The following is a 21,132-nucleotide window of genomic DNA, read 5'->3' as shown; positions in this document are numbered from 1 at the left end:
AAAACACTTTAAAATGCTCTGAGCTTCTACTTGAAGATGGAGCTAAACTAGAACACTGTAGAATAGCAAATAAATGGAGACACATTTTTGCTCACATATAGAAAGTACAAATAAAAAAAATACCAAAAGTATTTTCTTGTAACTTCAAAAGCCAGTTCTAAAATGCATATGACTAAGACTTATCAAGACAATTCTGAAGAAGAATAAGGGGATGGAAAGGGGAGAAGGTGGGTTGCTTGTGCTATCACTGTTATAACAAGGTGCATTACAGTGCTGTTTTAATATATACAATGTGATATCAGCACAGTGATAGACAAAACAATTAAATTGAAGAGAATCACAGACATAATCCTCAAATCTAATATAAAAACTTGATAGATGATAAGTGGACATAGTAGTTCAGTATAGAAAGGATTGATTGTTTATAAATGATACTAAAACAATTAACAATCCTTAAAAGAAAAAACAAAATATGGACACTAGCTCACATCATATGCAAAAATTAGACCACTTATATAAAAAATATAATACAAAAGCAAACCTTCAACACTTTTAGAAAATGATATAGAAAAATATTTTTATGACCTTGGAGTAGAGAGAGATTTCTTTAAAATATATCAAAGCACATACCATAAAGAGATTGAAAAATATAAATACATTAAAATTAAATATTTTTTGCAACAAAGGTACCATTTTTTAAAAAGTAAAACACATGGTACTGACTAGGAGAAGATATTTGCAGTCTCTAAAACCACAAAAGTTAAGTAACAAAGATAACAAATCTTCTAAATCAATAAGCAATAAACAACCCATAGAAAATATTTGTTGAATAAATAAATGAAAGAAAACAGAACATATAAAATACGTTCAACCTGAGTAGTAATCAGAAAAACATCAATTAAAACAAGATAGCATTACACACAAATAAAATAGGCAAAAATTAAAATCGCCTGACATTACAAATGTTGACAAGTATGTAGATCAGTGGGAACTCTGATATACTATTGGTGGAAGTGTAAATTGTTACAATTTTGGGTTTGTGGTACTTATTTGTCAATATCTAATAAGTTGAAAATGCCTCTCTCTCATTACACCATAATAAAGTCCTAGGAATATACCCTAAAGAAACTGAAATATATGCACAGGGAGCCATGAAACAGAATGTCCATTGCAAAACTGTAATTGAAAAAAATATATATATTTTTGAAAGCAACCTAAATTTTCATCAAGAGGAGAATTAATAAATTAATTGTTGTATATTCTTATATTCCTATAATGAAATATAGTATAGCAAAAATGAATAAATTGTATGCATGTACTATTATGTTTTTGTTTTTTTTTAATCCTCACCCGAGGACATTTTTCCATTTTTTGTACAGACAGAGTGGGAGGGAGAGAGAGGGAAACATCAATGTGAAAGGGACACATCGAGTGGCTGCCACCCGCATGACCAACCAGGGCCGGGGACAAACTGCAACCGAGGTACATGCCCTTAGGGGGAACCGAACCCGGGTCTCTCCGGACCGCAGGCGGACGCTCTAACCGCTGAGCCAAACTGGCCAGGGCGCATGTACTATTATGAATAAATCTGAAATACAATGCTGAGCAAAAGTATTATGCTACCATTTATATACAATTTAAAACATATAAAACTATTTAGTTATTGGTTATGGATATATACTAATTTAAAAATATGGAAATATGCACAGGTGTGATAAATACCCAGTTCAAGATAGTAGATATCTCCAGAGAAGGAGTATGGGTAGGTAGAATATAATTGAGAAAAGAAACAGGCAACTTTGATGTGTTGTAATGTCTTCTTTCTTTGAAAAAAAAAATAACACAATTATGACAAAATATTAAACTTGAAAGCCTGTTTATAAGAGGCTGTTGTATTATTCTCTATGTAGGCTATTATAGACTTAGAATTTTTCATAATTAAAAGATAATCATAAAATTGCCCATACTTATTCAAACCCACACAAAAATAAAAATCATAACCCCCAAATTTTTTGCATAGCTACAAATTGGTAGACCCAGGAGTCTACTCACGTTTTTTTATTCCCAAGCTGGAGCCCCTCCTACAATTTCAGTGCCCCGCTCCTTGTCTTTTCCGATCCTCCCCAGACAGGATTAATTACACCCTCCACTGCGCTGTTTTCGTCAGGGTACCATTTTAGCACCGTTTGTGTGCCGTGTTTTTAACTGTATTGTAGCTAGTTGTAGTTGTGTGTCTTCTCCCAGACACCGGGCTCCTGGGGGCAGTGGACTGGCAAATGCAAAGACAGGGAGAGACTGGTTAAGCTGTGAAAAGCTTGTCTTACTAGTAAATACTCTTTCTTTTATATGGGCCTGTTCTATTTCTTATCGACCTCCTAACTCTCCCTTGTGGTGATTTACCAGAAACTGATCCTCAATAAGCTCTATAAATATCTACTTTGCAAATAATCCATTTTCAAAGAATGTAAGCGAACTGAAGGTTGTGTCCCAGCACTTCTCATCAGCAGGAGGGGTATAATTGCTCCACATTTGTGGGGAAAATAAACAACCTGTAGTTTTTTTGTTTCACTGTGGGATTTTTCAAGTCCCCCGAAGGGAAAGGAATCATGTAAATGTGGGTTTCGTCTACTCGAAGGGTATAGTTATAGGCTGGAATTCACTCCTCAGCCATAATTAAGTAGGTTCTCAAATTAGGTCCCTCTTTAGAAATGACTGCAGAAATAATTCTACATTAATACCCCTGGTTCATATATCTGAAATAGTACAATACATAAAAACTTGTGAAATAGTACAGTATATAGCAGTTACACAGTAAATCAATATAAATTCAATTATATAACATCGTAACAGGAGTATAACAGAACCATCCTCTTCTACCTTCAAAAAATATTATCAAGTGGCTTTCTAATTGAGAGTAGATTTTACAAAAAAAAAAAAAAAAAAGGAAAAACAGGATATAACAGAACATTAAGGGATATATAATATTATTTCTCCTTTGAAAAGTGTTTTGTTCTTTTCAGCATGAGGAGGTCAGTGTCCCCAAGCAACTTGCAGCCTCTCCAGCGTTTCTCCTCTTCCCTTCCATGGCAACATGGGTTAGCAAGACACTGAGCTTTTTGTGATGTGTGTGTGAGGACGCGGAGAAGGGGAGCGCGGCTTCAGGGAGGTCTTGAGGTGGAAAAATTTGTGACGCACTAGATTTGGTGGCTGAATGAGAATTATTTATCGAGGGTTCCCTAACACAATAGTTACGGTCGCCCTATGTTCATTTTAAAAATTAAACTTGGTCTCAAAGCTCTTAACTCCGATCGCAACGCTTTCGTAGGCGCCCCGGACTGCTCGTTCACGGAAAGATTACGAGATGCAGCCAACCTGCCCGAGTGGGGCCCGTCTGGTGCAGGATGACCAGCTGAAAGCATGAGGGAAACACACTTACTGAGCAAGTAACAAGTAAACGAACACGGAGCTGTGTGCACTCGGAGAGATGATCTTTTATTGATTGCAACGTGTACACCTTATGGACCCCTAGTTTGGCCTTTCATCGCCTCAGACTGAGTTGGGCAGAGTCACCCTGTGTTCTCCCTAATGGAGCAGCACCCTCCGCCCTCCAACAAAACCGATCAAGACTGAAATGCTGTTTCCCTTGTCCTGGAAAAGGCCTCCTCCAAAGCTTTCCTGGCACAGCTGAGCGTGAAGTGAGCCCAGCCCGAGCCTAATAGCATGATACGTGTGCCACACCTGATACTTTAGAAGGCGCTGGAAAGTGTTTTGTTTTGTCTTCCCTGCCCCCAGTAACAAAGCTAACATTCTCTCCCCAGCCGGGGTCTTGTTAACACGTTCCCAGTCCCCCCCCCCCCGTTTTTGTCACCTGTCACTATCTCCCCCCAAGAAAGGCCTTGATAATAGCCTATCTTAAAAGGGGTTTTCATGGCTCATTACAAAGAATGCTGAATCCCACACTTTCCAAACAGCAGTAGAGTGGGGTGCACTGAGACAGCATCCTCACGCTCTCCTGCAGCCTCTGGGCCCGCGGCACTCCCAGCCCAGGGGGTGGGGTGTGTGTGGGTGGGGGGTGGGGGGGCTGCTGATCTCGGCTCCCACAGAAGCAGGCCCCAGAAGAACGTTCCGCGGGCTCGGCGAATGCGTGTTTATGAACAAACCCGGGGCTCTCTAATGTCCACCCACTTGCTGGCCTTTCGCCAGCGCCCAGGAAACTGAAGTACATTCGTGACTGTGTTAGGCAGGGAATAAGACTCCAGCAACCTTAGATCAGAGAGCATCAGCTTTAATACGCTCAAAGATCCAACTGGAGATATTCGAGGGCACCTCTGGAATGCCAGCCATGCTTGTTTGCCACTCATTTTGGAATTGGGATTGGACTGGCTTTTGAAAGAGGCATCTTGGACTGCTCTAGTTGGTCTTCTCTTGGCTTTCCCTCTGGGATGGTTTGCATTTGTGTAGCACCTGATAGAGTAAAGCAAAGCCTGGTGCAGGATTTGTAAGCAGGACAAACAGGATGCTATCAGAAGCCCTTGAAGGCCCGCCAAAGGGGGGGCCTACCAAGGAGATGCAGGCCCCTACAAGAGGATGCTTTATCAACAGGCCCAAGGTGGGAACACCCCAGGATTTTATTCTGATCCATTCCATAAAACCAAGAGCATACCTCTAATTTGCAGAATCACCATAAAAAATGAAAACAGTGGGCTGCTTATTATAAAGAAGTCCTGGGAGGTGGGTTCCCGTGAGTTCTAAAAACGCCAAGCATAAGATCACCGTCCCTCACAGGACAGAGCGCGCCTCTGATGGCTGAACATCTGAGCATGCCCCACAGTGCACTCAGCCAACCACCTTCATTCCCTTGCCTCCGGAGCCAAGGTGGCATCCAGCTGGAGCCTGCCAGCAGTCGCTCTTGGAGCACTGACAGAAGGCGGAGATTCACCACATGGCGGTTCCTACCCTTACTAAAGCTAATGCGGCAAGTCCTAAGCGACCCTTAAAATTGTGTTCATCAACCGGATCTACTGTGCTTTATTTTTACAGAAATTTGACCAAAGAAGCAATCTAGAAATGCAGTAAAAACAGCCACTTCCGTGTTTCATAACTGGCACCAGCACCGAGCCGCACCGCCTCGTCACATGTCAATTGACTGGCTCGGGATGCTATTCAGAAAGAGTCAGGCTTCAAGCTGTTCCATGAAAACCCTGGAGCCTTCATGAATAAGGGACAAAGGAGCTCCAGACTCACTGAAGTGGCTGTGTGAATTTATACCCCTTGCTGAAAGTGCAGTGGGCTGAACTGTGTCCCACCGCATATGTATGTTGAAGCTGTAACGCCCAAAGGGGATGAGTTTGGAGCTGGGCTTTTAAGAGGTAACTAAGGTTAAATGAGATCGTAAGGATCAGATCCTAATCCTGTAGGACTGGTGGCCTTATAGGAAGGAAAAAACCTCTCCCTTTCTCCAGCATGTGCACCCGAGAAAGACCCTGTGAGTGCAGTGAGCAAGCAGCCCTCTGCAGCCAGGAAGCGTCCTGCCAGGACCTGGCCACACTAGAGCACACCAAGGAAGAAAGAAACATGTATTTTGGTTATTGCTGTATGTGTAGTTGTACACATAGGAATTTTATTTATTTTTTTCTTTATTGATTTTAAAGAGAGAGAGAGAGAAAGACATCGATGAGAGAGAACATCAATAGGTCGCCTCCGGCATGCCCCCCACTGGATATCAGGCCCACAACCTGGGCATGTGTCCTGACTGGGAATCGAACCGGTGATCTCTTGGTGCATGGGTTGACGCTCAACCACTGAGCCACACCAGCAGGGCCACGTATGAATTTTGAAATTAACCAGGGTGATTGAGTGAGCTGCCTTGCTCAAGCACCTGACAGTTACTCCTGCCAAGTTGCATATCACTACACTGAGATTTGAGGTGGTATGGCATCCAAACCATTTGAAAGATGTGCCTCTGAAAAGGCTTTTATATAGTTTATGATTTAAATACTATTGCCAACATCCTTCTTTAAAAAAAATACTCAGCCCTGGCTGGTTTGGCTCAGCGGTTGGAGTGTCTCGGGTTCCATTCCCAGTCAAGGGCATGTACCTGGGTTGTAGGTTTGATCCCAGGCCCTGGCTGGGGTCATGAGAGAGGCAACTAATCCATGTGTCTCTCTCACACTGATATCCCCCTTTTTTTCTCTCTCTCTCCATCCCTTCCTCCCTTTTACTCTATCTAAAAAGCAATGGAAAAATATCCTTAGGTGAGGGGGGAAAAATGTTTAAAAAAAAAAAAACTCACTGTAATAAACCTGGACTTGACTATTCACAAGAAGTAAAAACTACAGAGTTAAAATACATCATGAAGTCCCATCCAGCTATAGATTTTGACAGGCTCTTTTGATCAGCATTTTTCTAGTTTGCCAGGATCTGGACCCTAAAAATGAACTATATTTTGCAGTGAAATGATATCTAATTAAAGTTTAATGACGAGATTCCATTCCCGTCCTATGGCAATATAGAAATATGCAACTGAACTCTTCACATACCCTTGTGTGTAACCTTTAATTCTGATGCTAACCCTTCAGTGTACAACACAGACAAGTGGATCCAGTAAAAGAATACCCCTCAAAGACATGTTTCAGCCAAGGCTAAAGACAAGAAAAAGTCTAGAAAACATCCATTTTCTCAGAAGAAATGCAAAGCAGACATCATATTGTTAATTTATACAACTGCTAGACCAAATATTGGGAAAACCTATGTCATTACCTTCTTTGCTGAAGGAAGACATCCAGCATTCAGTAACATCAATCCTAATTTGTCCCAATTTATTCTAATTAAGGGAATGTAAAATAAGTCAATCCTGCAGGCATTTTATAACATGCAATAAACATCTTTACTGTTAATAGTAATGTGTTCTCAATATTTCTGGAACCCAGGAACCCCAAAATAGTCTTATTATTACCTCATAGTCCTTTTATTTATTTTTTTATTATTATTATTTTTTTATTATCCTCACTCGAGGACATTTTTCCATTTTTTGTTCAGGTAGAGTGGGAGGAAGAGAGAGGAACAGAGAGAGAGAGAGAAACATCGATGTGAAAGGAACACATCGAGTGGCTACCACCCACACAACCGACCAGGGCCGGGGACAAACTGCAACCGAGGTACGCGCCCCTAGCGGGAACCGAACCCGGGTCTCTCAGGACCGCAGGCCGACGCTCTAACCGCTGAACCAAACCAGCCAGGGCCCTCATAGTCCTTTTAAATGCTATCAATAAACTTAAATGTGTCTGCCAACCATAGTTAAAAATGCTTTTTACAAGTGCAGACAGAAATTCTGATAATGGCAAGTACAGATTAAATAGAACTCCATTCCACACTTTGCAGGTATCTATTATGTGTCAGGAGCTACATAGTAGCCCCATGGACATATAATATACTTTAAGAGAAAAAATTCTCTATTTTAATCATATTATCCACAAATTCCATACACTAGTATTTCTATGATAAAAAAATATGACCAAATAATGATCGACATTTCAAAAGTTTCCAGAGGTTGACTTTCTGAGTTGAATATAGCCACGCTTCTGATTAAAAATATCAAGACCCCTTCTCCTCCTTATTTTAAAATGAGAAAGGAGATTCAGGGGTAACCTCCTTTTTATATAAGCACACTCTCTCTTATGGTCTTTGTGTATCTGGCTTGGTATGAGGCTAGGCATAAGGGGAAAATACATTTCCCCTAATATTCTAAGCATCAAATGATTTTGTTCAATCTTAACCTTCCTTCTTCTTTATTCTGTATTCCTAAAATTCTTTCAGGAAACATGTTACCAAATGTATTATTATTCCACTTTATTTTCACATACATTTTAATTTTTTGTCCAATTAATTCAATTACATGCCATTTATGCTTAGTAGGAGGACTTCATATATAAGATAATTTTTCTATCATCTATTATAATAAATTGAGTTAGACCATGTAATTATCACCCCTCAGCTCCTAACAATCCTGTGATAGTTGCTATAATAAAAATTATTTCCCAGAGGTATCACATGTACAACATTAGATTTTGAAGCATGTTAAAGTCCCAATGTAAAAAATATGCATTATGCAATCTATTCCTAAAATACAATTCCAGATTAAATTTTTCAAATGTCAATACATCTATATAAAAAATTGATGCCACTTTCAATTCTTGCCTTGTTTAAGGGTCTGTCCAAAACCCCACTGCCAAACCTTCCTCACTGCCAGTTTCTTTTCATAACCAAGATCAAATCATTTAGCTAAATCATCATGTCTTAGTTTCTCTACTTATAAATTATGGATGATAACAATATCTGTTCCAATTACTTGGTATATGTCATATGCCTAACTGTGAGTTTCAGGGTATATTCTGTTTTAAAATAAATAAGCACCCAACTTTTCCTTCCTTTAAGTCAAATTAAAAATAGATTTTAAGCCCTGACCGGTTTGGCTCAGCGGTTAGAGCATCGGCCTACAGTACAGAGAGACCGGGGTTCAGTTCCCGCTAAGGGCACATAACTCGGTTGCAGTTTGTCCCTGGCCCTGGTTGGGTTGTGTGGGTGGCAACCACTCGATGTATCTCTCTCATGTCGATGTTTCCCTCTCTCTCTCTCCCCCTCCCACTCTACCTGAACAAAAAATGGAAAAAAATGTCCTCGGGTGAGGATAAAAAAAAATAGATTTTAAAAATTGAATAAATCTGCCTGGCCAGTGTGGCTCAGTGGATTGAGCATGTCACCCCAAGGACTGAAGTCCGGGTTCCATTCCCAGTCAGGACACATGCCCAGGTTGTGGGCTCGATCCCTGGTGGGGGGCATGCAGGAGGCAGCTGATGGATGTATCTCTCTCATATTGATGTTTCTATCTCTCTAAAAAAAAAAAAAAAATCAATAAAAACATATTTAAAAAAATAAAAATTGAATACATCTGCATTTTGAATTCCTTAGAGTAAGTTAACATATGTCAAATTCTTGACAGGACTCTTAATCATGACAGATTCATATGATGAGTTTTATGAATGACATTAAGGAAAGGAAATATTCTTCCCTTCCTTTTAAGCCCTTTCCTTAAATTTTCTAATATGATTCATGTGGTATATATATATCAAGATTTTTATTCCAGTTGGGTGGGGTATGGGAGCAATGGAGAGAGAATGAGGACAGTTAAAAACCACAATAAGGCAAAGAAATCCCCATTTTCCAAGGGGATATTACCCAGAAGTGCCAAAAGACTAACAAATACTAAGCATCCCCACTGGGGATGAGAGACAAGAGTTTGCTCTTAAATTGACTTCAGAGTAGAGATGCCAAAGCAAATAAATCACGGTAAGTGAAATGCTGTGAAAGGTAAATGGGCTTCAGAAATATTTGTGTAGGTTAAGTTTCCTAATTGGAAGTATTCATTACTGTCAGATATGGTAAGGGCACATATCCATCAGGCTCTCTGGAGATCTCCTCCTGGTAGACAAAGTATTATTTTTTCGACCAATGCCTATTGTGGTGGACACCCCCAACAAATGCTACTGAATAAAGAAAAGTAAGCCAAAGTTCAAACATGTAATGCTTCACCTAAACCAAAATTGTATTCATCAGAGTAACAAGTAAGTAAAGGCCCCAAACTTCTTAGATTCCTTCAATCCATACTCATTATTATTATTATTATTACTATTTTTGTCTACGTGACCCTAGTGGGAACTGAACCTGGGACTCTCTGGTATGCAGGCTGACGCTCAGCTAGCTGCTGAGCCAAACTGGCCAGGGCCATACTCATTTTCATCAATAAGAATTCTAGAATTATGAGCAACCTTAAATGCCTATTTGATCCAGCACTCAAGCCATCGATAGAATAAAATGCAGAGCAAAGTTCCTACTACTTAGGATCCCCTGCCCCTAGCCAAGCTCACCCTCAAAGACCTTGTTTCACTTTGTATTGTCATTGTGGTGTGACTTACAACCCTGAAGCCATTTATAAAGAATTTTAAGAGACGAATAGCACTTTGACAGATTACTTTAGTCTCCACAGTGGTTCCATTCTATTTTTTTTCCTTTACAGGAACCTTTTGTAACAGAAATAAAAAGACTTCAGTCATTTCTCTGATATGAGGAAGTCATATTTATGGATAGGCAAGAAATAACCTATTTGTTTTCCTAAAGTTTCACTGGATATAACTCTGATCACAGATCACCAAGTGCTTCTTCAGTCTATAACCAGAAATTCACTGAATATTCATCAAGTCACCCAAACATTGGTCAACAGGAAGTCACCTCAGTGGATTTGTCCATACACCAAGATTCAATTATGGGAATGGTAGTGCCCAAATCCCAAAGTCATGGGGTAGTAACCCTTGTAAAATGAATAAGTAATGTGAGTAAGCATGCAAAGCTGACGATGAGTGAGTGCATCAGTCTGGAGACCCCGCCTGAATTCAGCCTAAAGTCTGGAAGTGGGTTTGACTCTGCCTCAGTCCCAGGGATTGATCTGCACTGCCTTGGTCTAGCAGGTCTCTTCAACAGGGCAAACGTTCCAGTATTCCCTGGGGGATATACCGGACCAGAATCATCCCATATGCCTGGGGAAAATGACTTTGGAGGGGGCCACATTCCTCCCAGTTAATTTTTATAAACCCCCAGAAAGATTCCGAAAACACTGGGCAACCTAACACCACTAAGATTGCTCTTAGGAAATTGGCTGAGAACAGAAAAAGTGAGATGGTCAAATGGGTATCTCCTTCGTGGTTCAGGCTGGTCTGGAAAATGTAGTAAGTCCGAAATGACCGCTCTGCAAGACTAGAGATAAAATGGAGCCACTTCTAGTTTGAGGAATGCCACTACCAATGCTTGCAGCACTAAACTGCTAATAAAAAGTGCAAACTCACTGAATACTCCCCATTAGCCAGCACTGTTTTAAGTATTACAACAGGTCTTAATGTATTTAATCCTTGGGACAGCCCTAAGAGGTAGGAATGATTATTAGCATTCTGATTTCATCAGTGACAAAATGGAAACCTAGAGAGGTTCAGTAACTTCCCTAAATTACTCAGAGAATAATGGCCGAGCTAGGGCTCCATCCCAGGTGCAGTGTTTCCGCTTCCGCCCGGCATCATGGGGCCTCCCCGCCCGTTCCCATTCCTGAAAGCTTGGCGGCTGCCCCATGAAGAACCAGAGACAGGGAGAGGAGGATAACAAGCCCGGTGTCTGTGGGGGACCGAGCTGTGCCTGCAGCCCTGGCCCGACTGGGATGAGAGTCTGTCCTTGCCTGGCTCCTTAGAGACCCTCCTCGTTTGTCTCAAGGCATCTCCATTAACTGCTCTGCTCTACAAACACATTCTAAGTTTTCGAAAGAAAACTTAAGATTATCAATACCAGTACAGATATTATCACAAAAAAACTTCAAGTAGATCCTATATTATAAACTAGAAAACTGGAAAAAAGAGAGACCTGGCTATAGATAATACTCTTCGTACCACACCCAGGAAGTGTCCACGTGACACTCCTAATAGGAGCTCCTGAAATGTTAGAGTTGCAGGATTTGTATGTCACACCTTAAACATTAAGGCGCAAATTTTTCCCTTCTAACTTGCTTTTTTATTAGTGGGCTTTTAAAAGATGAAATAAAGAAAAAATAGAAAACATTCACAAGTGATGTTCAAAACCAGTGAATGAAGGAGTTTCATTTCTTTTTTCTTTTAATTCTCCTAGCCTTAAAGGACAGACTTTTTTTTCCTCTGGTAACTTGACACATTGGGGTGACTAAAATACCCAGTATATCTTGGTGAAAAGCTATTTTTAAAATGACTTGATTTAGAAAACTCCAATTATGATAATTTCGTGGGAATTCTTAGTACACAAATTAAAAGTTTTAAATTGCTCTGCAAGAATTTGTGAGTTCAAATAATCTTAATTAGGAAAGCCCTACCTCGATGCATATTTATCAGTTGTTTTTACCATCTGCCCTGATAGAAATTATTTCGAGGGTTGCACTGAGTGATAGCGCCTGTGGTCAGTAACAGCAGTAACGAGGCAACGTGAGACTGGGCGCTGGAAGTGTGATTCTAGTCTCCCCAGACTCTGCCACTTTCGGTCTCTGGGCCCTGGGAATGTCAGACAATTTCTCTTAATCGCTTTCCTCGTGTCCAAAGAGGAAAAACAGTTCCCACCTCAAAGTGCTGTTTCATGGATCAATGAGATTTTAGTAAACCACAAGGCACCATAATCTAGCATAATATTATAATTACGTTCTGTACAAAAATGCCATGCTAATCAACGTAGAACGTTTCTCATAATTCCAGGCCCTTATTCTGCAAAAGGTTTTTTAAAAAATAAATCAGACTCTACAGGCAAAAAAAAAAAAAAAAAAATCCACAAAAACATATATGTTAAAGTTACAAGCCAAACATGGTGGCAACGTGGCTCTGAGGACAGTGCAGATGTCGTCTGGTGAGAAAAGGAATCAACGTGGCTGATTGCCAGCTTTGCCAGCTCATGACCCTGGGTGCCTGCCCTTGGTTCTCTCATTTGAGAAAAAGAATAAGAAGTATCCCAAAACGATGTGGGAATTAGAAAAAAAAACACATATATAAGGCCTCTAGCAGGACAGACACACAGTAGGTGCTCAATAAACGGCACCCATTTCATATCAAAGAATCTAATTAAGACAAGTATGTTGTGTGTTTCAACACTCACTCGCAACAGCTGAGCAGTGTTCTGCTTAGAACAGTACATCCATTAGCAGAGTCCCAAATAAACTTCTGCTCCGGCCAGAGTCCTGGGTTTATCCCACTTTAGACTCCAGCAGATTAAGGTTGTGCTTGCTGTATTCGAGTTTCCAGCTTTCGATCATTATTCTGTAAGACTTGCTAATGGAACCTCAAATGTGAAGAATAAATTTAATCCTAAACAATATGGCAACTCCAAAGTACAGGATTTTTCCTAACCTACTTTTACTAAGATGAACTACTTCCCTGTTTGTTACTCATTCGGGAACAGGAGTGGGGATCAGGGACTAGGACAAGGAAAAAGCCAAAGTGAATCTGCTGTCGTTACTGAGGCCGTTCAATTTGACCAAAATAAGCAGCCTTTGCCTGGCCTCCCCAGCTCCAGAGCGCGTTTCGAGTCAGGCCCACTGGAGGCGTCGGAGCAACAAGCGGGAGAAGGGGCGCGAGTCCTCCGGCGCCCAGCCCGCCCGGGCACACAAGTGTGGCAGGCTCAGCCACCAAGCAGAGCGGAGTTAGAGGAGTGGAGCTGGGGAAGGGCGCATGCAGCTGGGTTAGTCGTGACGACCATGCGGCTTTGCATTCCTGTTCGGCAAACGCGCTTAGGCAAAACAGACTTGATGCTTACAATGATCCCAGCCCAAAATGGAGTGTCTCTGACTAGCAGGGAGGAGCTGATGCTCGCCATGAGAAAGCCCACCACGGTCACGGCGATGCCCAAGGCCAGCTGCAGCAGGGCGAGCAGCAGCGGGAACCGGCAGCCGCAGCACGTCCGGGCCTCCTCCTCCCCGCACTCCTTGGGGGCCCCCTTGCCCTTCTTCGGCCCCATGTCGTCGGGCCCGGTGGCGTCCGTGGCCGGCAGCCCCCCCTGCCTCCGCTGGCCGCGAGGCTGCTTATCCTTGCCCATGGCGGCTGCGTGGGTGGGTGCGTGTGCCGCGCGCTGGGCCCGGAGCGCAGCGCTGGGCGGGCTGAGCCTGCCCTGGTATTCGAATTACGGAGGCTGAACAAATATGGAAAACATTTGGAGCCGACTCGCGGAGCCGCCAAAGGCCACAGGGAGCCCGCAGCAGAGGGGGAGCCGAGGGGGGTCGCCAACTGCCAACGCGCAGGGACGCAGCGCCTGCCGGGCCCACAGGCAGGGTAGGGTTTGCCAAAAGCCCATGGGAGCCAGCGCGGGTCCCTTGGCCTCATAAATCCTGTGCACTTTAAACAGGCTGGCTGTTTGGGAGCTGGGGAGGGTGTCTGTTGTCCTCACTACAAACCCCAGGGTTTTTTCTTTGGTTTTGTTTTTGTTTTCTGAGAGGTGCAATGCAAGGTGAGGAATGTTTAAATCATTTCGGTTTAATTAACAGACAATTTAATCTAAAATAGGCATTGCTGGGCTCCAAGCTGTGAAGTCGTTTCCAGAAACTGAATTGTTTATTTTCCAAAAAAGGCATAGGCGCTTCTCTTTTCAAATTCTGCAATCCTGACAAAGACATTTCTCCTATTGAGGTATTTTCTTTTGAAATAACTAATTATAGAGATGCTGGGCTAATTGTGAACTCTCTCACATGTAATTGTTTTTAAAAGCACTTTTAATCGTTTATATGGAGTCCCCAGCCAATCTTCACTGATGTCCACAACAGGGCCCACGGAGATTATTATGTACCTAGGACTGGGTAGTTTGACTCAGTCTACACCGAAGATATTTTAAAAGCACCTGCAGTGTGCAACAATATAAGGATGTTCAAGATAGAATTTGGTCCCTGCCCAAAGTCACAGAATTAATCAATAAAACTGATTATTCATACTCCCACATACTTCTCAGTAGCACTTAGAATTTCAGTGAAACCACTAAGAAATGATCCCCTCAATTTGGAGTATTTCTATATTACTTTGGTATGGCCATTTTAACACTCAGAAAGCTGTATTTAAAAATAAATAATGTTGCCAAGATGCTAGAATAAAATCTACTCCTAGATTGCTTTATCTCAGTAAGTTTAAAGAAAGTCTAACTCTCTGCTCTGTTTCCTCAAAATTATATACTGATCGTCATCAGTTCTCCTTGTAAACAGCCTAGTCCGCACTAAGGTACCTTTGAAGGTATAAAATATATTCTTACTTATTTTATGAATGTCAGAGTTTTCCTTCTACATCAGTGAGAAAAATATGGTCCATGGAACAAATGCAGTAGCTTAGAAAGCAGAATACACATTGCACAACCCTATGTTCCACTTAGACCAGTAGAAGCAGCCCTCAGTCTCACAAGAGTTGCAGAAGGGCTGACATAGGGTCATTGTCAATAGCTTTGGGGCCATGACACCATTAGGATTTCTAGGGAGAACAAACAAAAAAAGCTGGTGTTACACAAGGTGCCCACCTAACGTGGGCCTGACTGAGAACAACCCAAATGGTGAAACAGAACAATACTTGGTTTTTCTAGATAAATATACTACACATTTTTTGGAAGCTAACTGACTGCCAGGAATTATTTGTTGTTATGAATAGCATAGCTACCAATGACTGAGTTATCTATTCTGTAACAAACACATGCTAGGTGCATTACATACTTGACTGTTGTTCCTTAGAAACGCCTAATAGTTTCCACTTTTAAAGATGCAAAAATTTAATCAGAATTATTAAGTAACCAGATTAAGAAACCACTTCCTAATTGGGGATGGAAGTGAAGGTAACCAAATGTAAACTCTTGTGGATTACCTGTTTTATTCATTACTTCCTATAGTCAAACAAGTGAGTGGACTGTTTAAGTTGTTTGTGATTTTGAACAATTTAATGATCATGGGTAGTATTTTATCTATCGTAGAATTAAGCTATTAGCCTTGAACCTATAGCTACCTGAGAACTTTACAAAAATGTCTTGATTCACCGCCTTAATATACAGGAGTGAGCAAAAGTAGGTTTACAGTTGTGAGTATGCAAAACAGTTTATTCTTGTGTGTGTGTGTGTGTGTGTGTGTGTATTTTTTTTTTATCCTCACCCGAGGACATTTTTCCATTTTTTTATTCAGATAGAGTTGGGGAGAGAGAGAGAGGGAAACATCGACGTGAAAGAGACACATCGAGTGGCTGCCACCTACATGACGCAACCAGGGCTGGGGACAAACTGCAACCGAGGTATGTGCCCTTAGTGGGAACCGAACCTGGGTCTCTCTGGACTGCAGGCTGCCACTCTAACCACTGAGCCAAACCGGCCAGGGCAATTCTTGTATTAATATTTATTAATTATATTATTTATGTGTATTATAACTGTAAACCTACTTTTGCCACCCCTGTATACAATAGTTGTTGGAGACTATTATTTCTATTATAAATTTATAAGTAGATACAGGCTCTGTTTGCTAACCATAGTTTTGGGCTGTCATTTAGTTAAGAATCAAATATCCCTAGCCTTTTCCTCAAAACCTTAAATTAGACGTAAATTACAGTAGTTAAACAAAATAATAGGATATGCTCCTATAGGTTTGTTTTCTAAGTTTCAGAACTAGTGAGGCTTACAGTTATAAAACATAACTTATACATAAATTCTTATAATAAAGGCTTACTTTTAATTGCCTAGCTGAGACAAGTTACAAATGAAACCAGTACCAGTGAACAACAGCCCAGCTAAATTGTAATCCTCTAGTCTGATTACAACTGCCAACTTTAATTTTTAGCTTCCAGCGAAGAAGACAGCAGAATAGGGAGCCTCATACCTGCTCGAGTGTCTGGCTGCATGCTTACATCTGTGTCTGAGGGGGCTGGATCTTTGGCAATACCATGAGATGATATTGATAAGGACAGTATTTTCACTTAATTGATACAGGAAAGTGGAAACAAAGAACAGGGTGAAGAAAGTTGTCAAAAGCTTAGTGATAGTGAGTAATCAGGGCTAAAATGGGATCAGAGGGTCCTGACAGATACAAAAGGGAACGCTCTCCCTTTAATATATCTTTTCCACTGAGAAAAATCACCATTTCCAGTTTCTTGCATAGTTTAACAGAAATGAACATGGTTTTTTTTTTTAGTATTCATAAATTATAATGTCTCTATTTTATAGAGTAAGCAATAACCTCTTCATATATTTATGTTACCGGGAAGAAAGGCAAAGTAGAAACAAAGTGTTTTCAGATACTCTATTGGCTGCTCCCATAACTCAAAACTGACAGAGATTATAAATTAGAAAGTGCAGGAAAGTAGTTAATATATATGGTTTGAGATTATTTCGACCCTCTGGGGAAAATAACAAAATTAAGTTTAGTAGCTCTCTTTGCCGCATCTCAAATTCAACATTATTTCAAGTGTTTATGCTATAGAAGTTCAGAACTGGGATGATGATAACTCTTTTTTAAAACTAATGTCATTAGCAAAATGTCCTTGGGAAACCCAACTAAAAATAATCTCCAAACCAACATGTTTCTGAAGACATGATCTTAGACTCACCAAGAATAATAAAAATTTCATAGAAAAGTCATTACAGTTCCAAGGTCTGTATGAAGTCTCTTTAATGTGTAATTAAATATATCAAAAATGTTTAGTTAGATTTGGTTTACTTTCAAATACTCCACAGAGAACAATTGAAAACTCCTTTGGCCCACATGTCTCACTGGCTTCCATACAGAAAATGAGTCTAGAGATATTGCTGATCTGTGTGTGTGTGTACACAACTAATAAACTCTCTATTCTTTTCCATTTTCTTTATTTCTAAGCCATTAAGTCTAACTGTGTCTTTTGGCTCAGGTTTTTTTCTCAAAATAATTAACCTATTTATGATTTTTACGTAACAGTTTGTATTTTCAAGTTAAATATCACATGGGCAGTGCAGTTGCTATGGTCAACAGAGTGCTTATAACTCTCATTCTATAGTCTGTCAGGATGGTTACTATCAGTCATTTCCTAAAGTGTTCTACCTACTTATATGATATTATTTATAATGATATCAAACTTTTCTACATAATTTTGTACATGTAGTTTTGTCCATGTAATTTTGATGTGTCCACATCGATGAAGAAGGAATATACTTATTTTAATTAAGGGAGGCCCTGGCTGTTGTGGCTCAGTTGATTGGGCATTGTCCTGTGCACCAAAAGGTCAATGGTTCAATTTCCAGTCAGGGCACATGCCCAGGTTTCGGGCTCAGTCCCCAGTAGGGAGCATGCAGGAGACGGCCTGTGTTTGCAGGCAGCAAAGATGTTTCTCTCTTCCTCTCCATCTCCCTCTCCCTCTCCCTTTCTCTCTCTCTAGATCAATTTTTTAAAAAAACATATTAAAAAAAGAAATAAAGGTACAAGAACGTACAAACAAATTGTGGAATATTCACACAGTGAAATACTACTTGCTAATGAGTAGGAATGAACTACTGATACAGGCAATGGGCTGAGTGAATCTCACTAGCAGTTTGCTGAGTGAAAGAAACCAGACACAGAATAATACTGCATAATTCCATTTATTTAAAAATAAAAATGCAAAACCAATCTATAATCATTGAATTTAAAAAGTGCCTTGGACTTGGGATGAGAGAACCGACTAGAAAGAAGCAGAAGGGGACCCACTAGGGCGATGGAAATCTTCTATCTCTTGTCTTGGGTGATGGTTGCATGGGTGTAAGTGATTGTGAGAACTCACTGAACAACATTTAAGGTTTGCATGTTTATTGTGGGTAATATATCTCAATTTTTTAAATGTACTAAGAAGAGAAATACAAGGAGTTACTTTGTATCTATAACTAACAATAGAAAAAATTAAAGTTTTTTTGGTCTTTTCATCCTCACCTGAGGATATATTCAATGATTCTCAAAAGAGACGAAGGGGACGGGGGGTGAGAAAAACCTTGATGTAAGAGAGAAACATTGATATGAGAGAGAAACATTGATCGGTTGCCTCCCACATGTGCCCCTACCAGGGATCGAACCTGCAACCCGGGTATGTGCCCTGACCACGAATGGAACCCCCAACTTATTGGTGTACGAGATAATACTTGAACCAACCCACCCGGCAGGGCTTTTTTTTTTTTTTTTTTAATTTAAATTACCTTACCAAACTCTCTCCATTTATCTCCCGCCTTTCTGGCTCCTCTGTATTAATTATCTATTGCTGTATAATAAATCACCCCAAACATAGTAGTTTGGAACAGCAATAATTATTTATTTCATGGTTTCTGTGAGTCAAATTTTCAAACAGGGCAAAGCAAGAGTGGTTTGTTTCTTCACGTTTTCTGGGGTCTCGGCTGAAAGACTGGAGTCATCTGAGGTTTTGACTGAGGCAGGAAATCTGCTTTCAAGGTGCTCACCCATCTGGATGGCAAGTTGTTTCCTTTCTCCGTGGCCTCCCCGGGTGTTGGCCTCTCTATGGGCTGTCTGGGTGTCCTCTCAACACGGCCTCGGGCTTCGATCAGAACGAGAGATTCCGAGGTGAGAAAACAAGGTAAAGCCACCCTTTTCATGGCACAGCCGCAGAAGTCACTGAGCAACGGCCGGGGCCCGTTCTGTTCCTTGGAAGGGAGTCACTAAGTCCAGCCCACATTCAAGAGGAGAAAAATTAAGATCGTGAAGTAAAGCACTAATTTAGTAGCTGAAACTTCAGAACTATCGGTCAGTGAGGGTTACAATTTTCTGTGGAAAGGGTGGGAAGAGAAACAATGGAAACAGGACTCCAAGGAGACATTTCAGAGAAAGACAGTGCCTAGGCAGGGGGCGTAAGTGGTGATGGAAGGAGACTTGACTTGGGGTGGTGAACACACCATGCAGTATACAGGTGACATATTATGGAATTGTATATCTGAAACCTATATAATCTTGTTAACCAATGTCACCCTAATAAATTCAATAAAAGACAAAAACACAATGTTTTGATAATCTCACATTAAGCTAGATTAAAGTTTAACAGAAAAATGTTCACATTTTTCAAATGCTATACTCCCTAAAATATCACACATGGTATGGAAGATATCTTTCTTTTGGGCCTAAAACACTTCTTTATGTTGGGGAATGACCCCTCACCACCCCGACGTGGCCTTGTGGAACTGCTGCCCGCGCCACGACCACAGGAGGGGCCTTTGGACTTGGTCTGGCCAATCACAGTATCCCTGCCCCCTGCCCAGGGTTTAAGGGTCAGGCACAGGAAGGACTGCGCCAAGGCAGGATGGGGCAGAATCTTCCACGAGGCCTGAGAGAAGGATGCTGGGGTGGGAGCAGCCCTTTCTGCCTTTTTTTTTATCCTCACCCAAAGACATTTTTCGATATTTTGTTCAGATAGAGTGGGAGGGGGAGAGAGGGAGAGAGAGAGAGAGAGAGAGAGAGAGAGAGAGAGAGAAACATCGACATGAAAGCGACACATCTAGTGGTTGCCACCCACACAACCAACTGCAACCGAGGTACGTGCCCTGAGCGGGAACCGAACCCTGGTCTCTCTGGACCACAGGCCGACACTCTAACCGCTGAGCCAAACCAGCCAGGGCCCTCTCTGCCTTTTGGAGGGAGGTTGTCAGAGGGAGGGTTTCTTTCTCACAACCTAGAAGGAGTCCTTCTGTGACAGATGAGAAGAAGGGCAGTAAGCAAAGAGGCTTGAATGGTAAAAAAAAAAAAAAAAAAAAAAGATGGAAAGCAGGTTGGGGAGAGGTTTCATGCCATTTTTGAGTCTCAAAAACCAATCATGCCTAAAGCAAGCTCATTCTTGAACATCATAAGGCAGGAGATTGTCTTGTTCACCACTGCATCATCATTCTTGGCAGACAGTAGGTGCTCCATCAATGTTTGTTGAATGGTTAAGTAAACAAACAAGTCAACAGACATTCCTTAGGTTTAAATGAGTTATTTCTATCCCTTGAAACTGGAGATACCTTGGTGCATGCACCCCCTCAGGTAAACCTCAGTAAAACCTCAGGTAAACCTCAGGAGCATCCACATCTCTGCAATTACAGATTGACAGTAGCATAAGAAAAATGTATAGAAGTGACTGGTGGTGCCCAGTTGGTGTGGCTCAGTGGTTGAGCGTCGACCCATGCACCAAGAGGTCGCCGGTTCAATTCCTGGTCAGGGCACATGCCCAGGTTGTGGGCCAAATCCCTAGTGGGGGGCATGTAGGAGGTGACCAATCAATGTTCTCTCTCATCAATGTTTCTATCTCTCTCTCCTTCTTCCTTCCTCTCTCTCTAAAATCAATAAAGAAAAAAAAATTGAAAAAAAAAAAAGCCCTGGCCAGTTTGACTCAGCGGTTAGAGCGTCAGCCTGCAGTCCAGAGAGACCCGGGTTCGGTTCCCGCTAAGGGCATGTACCTCGGTTGCAGTTTGTCCCTGGCCCTGGTTGGGTCGTCTGGATGGCAGCCACTCAATATGTACCTTTCACGTCGATGTTTCTCTCTCTCTCTCTGTTCCTCTCTCTCCCTCCTGCTCTATCTGAACAAAAAATGAAAAAATGTCCTCAGG

General features: G+C 41.3%; 1 protein-coding gene across 1 annotated transcript in view; it reads right to left on the bottom strand.

Moving 5' to 3' along the window:
* SSPN (sarcospan) overlaps positions 1–13,709 on the bottom strand; it is a 35,010-nt gene extending 21,301 nt beyond the window's left edge. The window contains exon 1 of the mRNA XM_036253153.1: positions 13,360–13,709. Coding sequence (XP_036109046.1) covers positions 13,360–13,638 — 279 coding nt within the window. The 5' untranslated portion in view covers positions 13,639–13,709. The remainder of the gene's footprint in view (positions 1–13,359) is intronic.
* Positions 13,710–21,132: the final 7,423 nt, after the last annotated feature.

Source organism: Molossus molossus, unplaced genomic scaffold, assembly GCF_014108415.1.
Source record: "Molossus molossus isolate mMolMol1 unplaced genomic scaffold, mMolMol1.p scaffold_m16_p_10, whole genome shotgun sequence".
Lineage (NCBI taxonomy): Eukaryota > Metazoa > Chordata > Mammalia > Chiroptera > Molossidae > Molossus > Molossus molossus.
This window is presented reverse-complemented; position numbering and strand designations above follow the sequence as displayed.